Genomic DNA, 6,000 nt, shown 5'->3' with positions numbered 1-6,000 from the left:
ATTTAGGTAGCTGACCAATCCGAGCCTATCAACTAACAATTGTTATTTAGTTAAGGCTGATAGGCCTCTTTTCACTCAAAGGGCATGCATACAGTCAGCACTAGTCCGTTGTTGAAGATTGAATCGTTCATTCTGTACTTACGTCCAACGAATATCGCCTCCATCCACATAAACTGTATCGCGAACTGTGTTGACTGCAACTGATTAGAAAGTGGTCAGAACGCGACAGAGATTTGGCAGAGCACTTCTTGGTCTGCCCCAATCACAAATGCGTTTCTTTTCTGATATATTCTGCGCCTGTGCACCTCTATGGAAAATGGCCCCAAGGAGTGCCGGTCTCCAGAGATAAAGTGGCATAGTGGATGTTCGTCGTTAATGGAGATTGTTGAGTGAATGCTGTTTTCGCAACCTTTTCTCGACGCCCCCTTTTCTAGCCCCCTCTATTGTGTGCGTTGTTCCTTCCTGATTTGTCTTCAATTCTGCAACCATTGATAGCTGTATCATGCTACTCGCCCAGGCCACACAGGCATCACGTCAGCTCAGGGCTTGGCCAAGCAGAAAGTGACAATAGTTGAAATGGAACCGTAGTCACTGTCCCTGGTCGAATACCTGTCATTGTTGGCTTCAGGGGCCGGAAGACCGAGCCAGTCTAAGCTGCCGAGTCTCAAGCATAACATTGGTATCTACCCTACCACCTATGCTCTGGGCGAACTGAGCGCGAGTGAGTAGGTTAGATTAGGGCAAGGTTATTGGATGCTTGTAAGTAGTGTCCGGTACACTGCTAGGTAACATACCAAACCCAGCCTTCTGGGCCTCGATACAGTATCTATACAAGCTGCAAATAGAGCATGGAAACCAAAAACGTGCACTTCATATTGACTATTCAAAGGAATGGACTAGAGAAACCCAATGCCCTAAGCTAGAGCTAATTACCAGGTCGTCACTGCTTCCCAAGAAATGCACGTTAAAGCTCCCTCACTATACCCTTTCGTCAATCTCCCTAGCTACCTAGTCCTTCAACTGGATTGCCGTACAGCATTTTGGTTGCCGCTGAAGAAATCTAGGCCTGGTGGGATTACTTAGGGGCACAGAAATAAGCACCTTCGTCACCGGCCTGTGGTATCGTTAACAGCCAGTCGTCAGCCAGACAGTTACTTGCTTGTTGTCGTATAGATATAGTGGAGGAGTAGAACGTACCAGAGTGTAAAGCAGGGTTTTTACAGTCTATATTCATTAATGCATTCGATTACTGTCAGCTTCCGGTCTCGAGGAGTGCGCCTTTTGAGGAAGTAAAGGATGAACCTACGTCCTTAGGACACTTGCAAACAGGCTGGAAGTCACCATCCGCATCAGCGGCGACGGAGATCTAGTATCGTCGAGTTAGCATCTAAGCTTGAATTTTATTGAAAGATACCGTTTCAAGCGGATATCGACGAAACGATAATGGAGAAAGGATGGAAAGAGGAAGAAAGATTGAGCTGCTTACGCTTCCGATACCGGTACATTCAACAGCAGGCTCTGGCTTTGGGGGCGCGGCTTGAGCGGCGGCGAAGAATAGGGCAATGGGGAGGAGAGAGAGGAGCTTCATTTTTTCAAGGTTGATGCTAAAGTTTTGGATGGTGGTGTTTTTTTTTCTTCAAGTGGGGATAGATTGGGATGTGGGATGATGATGAGATGGAATGGATTGAAGGAAGGAAGACCAAATTTCACGAGGATAGACGGCCATATTTATCCCCTTGAGAAAACTCACACACTCTGCCTTTTACTTATTGGCACAGACTTCATGAATATCATTGCAGTCAGGAATAGAAGAGAATGGTACGTACTGCATCGCGCCCAAGGATACAAAGCCCAGGACCCTCCGGAGCAAACAACATGTGCGAATGAAACATGTACAAGAAAGCGGAGTGCAGGCTGCCAAGTTGCGGGGACCATCAACGTCTGATCTAAGAACGCAGATCAGCTCATCGATTTGCTGGTATTCTCTTGTCAGAGGACAGGATCATGCTTTGCCCTTGTCAAGAGCACAGGCTTGAATGGGGAGGCGTGTCCAGGCCAGTATATAATGTTCATGACCCTATAGCATCAGTACCGAGAATTCCGGATGAGTAGTTGACTGCAGGAGGCAATTTGCGCACAGCCAGGGACAAAATATTTACGTACGTACATGTTGCGAGTTGTAAATGAGGCTGCAGATTCCAGGCCATTTAGCTCCGCAATTTCATTGAACAGACAACATGTGTCTCATTGAATATTTAGAAGAAACAGGCACTCATTAATCAGGAGATTCAAATGAGCTTGAACAAGCAAATCATGTTTATAAATCAGGATTACTCAAGAAACGAAACTTCGTATGGTCATGTAGAGCGGGGATCCTGGATCCCAAGCCCTAATGAAAGCCTGCCCTAACTGCCCCCTTCGTACGATCCATGGAGGCGTGAAGAACAAACCCATTCTAATCAACAAACAAGGACAGACCATTCGCCAGAAATCGTCATTACATTCGAAAGAAACGCTATTGGATTCAACTCATGACAAGCACTCAGGCCTCCCTGTATGCACAATCCGCCTTGTTTATAATCGCCGCTCTGGAGACAACCTCACTAGATTAGATGTATTACTAGACAGACCGATTGCTTAAAAGGAAATATGGCTAAGCATTTATTCAAGTATCAGGTTCCCACTGGCGAGAGTAGTCTAGTGATATATAGTTGGTAAAAACACGATTGATGTATACGCGAGCCATGATGAGATTACAATTCCAATTGAGGAGCCTAAGAACACACAAAGCAGGAAAGAGGGCACAGGCGGAAACAGAAGATCATCGCCTTCTGTCTATAGTGGTTTACTGATCCTCTTTCTCCTAGCAACTACTCACTTTGATTACCATAAGCGGGAGTACCCTTGTTGGAATTAGATCGCTTACAGTTCGCAGCGGGCTAGTCCCGCAAACGCATCCTGCAGTGTAACTCGGGGTCTTTCGTACTTAATGATCTAAAAGCCGGGAAGATCTGCGGTGCTCGTACAAGTCATCAGGGCCCGGAGACACTGTAGTGGCGTCAGGGGCTGCAGTGGAAAAGTCCAGGGTCAAGATCATCTCTATCTATGCTGGTCAAAGAACGAGATTGGTCGGTTGCAGGTCAGCAGGCTACCAGCGTAGCACGATCATGCAGGTCATGGCCCATTCATTTCGCATCATTTCGGCGTGTTCTGGCATTAGGAAATGAATAATTTTCAGCCTATAGCGGTGCTTCCCTCCTGCGGAGAAAAGCTTATTGCTTTTGGCGGCTGGATGTACGACGGCCCGGTTAGCTCCTTGGGTTTCTTTTTAGAGCTCCCTAGGTGTGAGCATACAGGCCTGGATTCGGCTAAGGATTAGGCTGGTGCTATTATCGATGTAGTCCACATTTAATGCGGCAGAGAACGAATGCACCATACCGAGCGCATTATTAGGCGAACAGGACATTTATCATTTTTCATCTTCCGTGTGCACAGTCATTCTGATTTCGCCTTGCTGAATTGTCCATCGGCGCTTTTAAAGTGATCGTGGCCCAATCATGTTTTTTGAGATGCTCACAGATTCATGCACGAGTCATGGCACTGTTGAGAGAGAGTACCTATCTTTGCAGGACTTCCCAGGCATCATGGCCTTGGTCTTGAGATTTCGACTACATACTCGGAGGGTACTATACTTACTAGGTACTATACCTACTAGGTACTTAGCAGCAATATGCATGACTGCCCAACAGAGACCAGAGGTATAAGGCATGTCGGGTTTCACTCCATGCATATACCTACTGCTACCTTTGTCTCCGAGGACGGGACAAAGACATATTTTCCTAATCTGTATCAAAGTGTCACCTAGCTACCTCAAGCCTCAGCAGCTGCCTGAGATATATACCTAGATACAATACACTATCTACCCTCTCCCTATAGACCCATCACCACTAGCAAACCCATCCACCCTCAACCTAAGCCATAAAATCCCCCTCAACCCTCTCCGGCCAAATCTTAATACAAGGCCACTTCTCTGACGCCATACAACCAAGCGTAGGCGGCCAAATATATCCCTTCGTAAACTCCCTAATCGTAAATAATATCCTCCCAAAGAACGGCCCACTCCTCCTGGGCATCCCATCCGGCAACCCCTCAATAATATGCTTAAGCGCACCATAGCTATACCAGTCGTTGACGCTGTAGCTGGTATCACGGAATGACTCGGTCGTGTTGATGACGGCTGTGATGTAGGGCGTTGAATCGGTTGATTCCTTGGAATTGGATGTTGATTCGTTGAGGGGGGAGCCGCCGCGGGCGAAGATCGTTGCGGCGCCGGCTGTGGGGAGAAGCATGAATGGGAATGCAGACGCGCCTGCTTGGTAGCCTATTGCTGCGGAGCGCCAGAATTTGTAGGGGGTTCCGGCGCCATCTGATTCTGGGACGTCGTTGCCGAATTTGGAGGTGGATGAGGGGGTCAGGTTATTTTTTCTTCCTAGTTGAGGCTGCAGGGGGCTCAGGGCCAAGGACGATATACGTACGGAAAAGACGCGACGTGGAGGTTAGCGGGCTGCGAAGCAGAAATAAAGTGCGACTCGGGATATACATGCTAAGTAAAGCAATCGTCAGCCCTGATCTGAATCCAATCACCCAAACAGCAGGGGAGGGCACGCAAGTAAGAGGATGTATAAATATACCTCCCAACACTGCAACATCGAAACAGTCCCAAACGGCAACTTCTGCGCACGAATAGTATCAAGAAGCCCATCCGAATAAAGCGAGCGTTCTGTCCCTGAAGGCCGAAACTTCTCATGCTTCCAGATCGTCCCCGCCGACCCGGACCCATCAGCAAGAGGCCCAACAAGGCTCTGCGTCATGAAAAGAGAGTCGTTGGCCCTCTGAGCCCATCCGACAACACCGTACATCTTGGTCTCGGCAAAGGCTTGCATGAGTGTGTTCCATTCGGGGCCGTCGGGCTCCATGGTTTGCGAGACGTACTGCTTGAAGTCTTTGGGACCGTTGGGGGTGCGGAAGGCTGGGTATCTATCATGTAGTCAAAGGGCGTCGAGTCAACAAGCTGTTTGTAAAGGGCGTATGTATAGGAATTGGAAGAGAGGCATACGTACCCAGGGAAGTAGAGCTCTGGGAAGGTGATGAACTTGGTGCCCTCGCTTGCGGCTTGATGGATCATCTCAACTGACTTGGCGATTGTGGCGTTGAGGTTGTAATTGTACCATGTGGACTGGTTGGAGAGGGCATGGTAGACGAATCCTACCGGTGGCTTGCGGACTGCAGCGACTTTGAACGACTCTGGATCCCATTCGAAGCCAGTGGCATCGTCTCGCTTCATAAGCGAGCTAGAGGCAATGGGTGTAGCAGCGGCATGAGCCGTGATGGCGGCCGTGGTTAGGAGCATAGCAAAGGGTATGAAGCGCATGGTTATTGAGACCTGTTTATACAGCGGAGTCATAGAGAGGGGTGAGACTCAAACAACACTGGGTGATGTAGGGCAGTTTTTATATTGATTCTAATCCGCCATGATCTAACCTACATACAGCATAGAGATAAGAAGCCGAAAGATGGAGTATAGAAATGATAAGATACTTGAATCAATTGATTGCAAGCCTTGATATGGTTACAATTATGTTTGGTTATATTTCCTTCGGTTGAAATTGGAGAGGGCGGTAGTTGGAGATCTCCAACTTAGGGCAACATGTAGTATGGAGAAGAGATCCGTTGCAGAGAATCGGAGATGTGAATTTGGAGATTGAGAGATGGAGATTGGAGATGATTCCACATCTCAGTAAAAGTGAAAACGCCATATACTGTAATTGGAGACAAAAATCGCGATACATAGAGTCCCCGATGACAGGGGATTTACCTTGTATAGACAGTGGACAAGTTTTCGCAAATTGGTTATCGAAGGGGAGGAACATTTGTATTGGCATTGCACGCGAGTCCAGCTCGTTTACTTGGTGGCCTGATTGACGCTTAATAGCTAAGACG

At 47.8% G+C, this 6,000-nt stretch overlaps 2 protein-coding genes across 2 annotated transcripts; both read right to left on the bottom strand.

Moving 5' to 3' along the window:
• Positions 1-1,075: 1,075 nt before the first annotated feature.
• On the bottom strand, positions 1,076-1,588 carry BDV14DRAFT_196135 (uncharacterized protein; the record flags this gene model as incomplete). Its single annotated transcript, XM_073772373.1, has 4 exons — positions 1,076-1,114; positions 1,198-1,224; positions 1,307-1,366; positions 1,487-1,588. The coding sequence occupies 4 exons, from the start codon at positions 1,586-1,588 to the stop codon at positions 1,076-1,078; spliced, it is 228 nt and encodes a 75-aa protein (XP_073632272.1).
• Positions 1,589-3,971: 2,383 nt separating this feature from the next.
• On the bottom strand, positions 3,972-5,431 carry BDV14DRAFT_210482 (carbon-nitrogen hydrolase; the record flags this gene model as incomplete). Its single annotated transcript, XM_073775904.1, has 4 exons — positions 3,972-4,485; positions 4,536-4,603; positions 4,692-5,037; positions 5,121-5,431. 4 exons carry the CDS (start codon positions 5,429-5,431, stop codon positions 3,972-3,974), a joined length of 1,239 nt encoding a protein of 412 aa, XP_073632271.1.
• Between the last annotated feature and the right edge of the window lie 569 nt (positions 5,432-6,000).

This window comes from Aspergillus stella-maris, assembly GCF_047715825.1.
Source record: "Aspergillus stella-maris strain CBS 113639 unplaced genomic scaffold BDV14scaffold_5, whole genome shotgun sequence".
NCBI lineage: Eukaryota > Fungi > Ascomycota > Eurotiomycetes > Eurotiales > Aspergillaceae > Aspergillus > Aspergillus stella-maris.
This window is presented reverse-complemented; position numbering and strand designations above follow the sequence as displayed.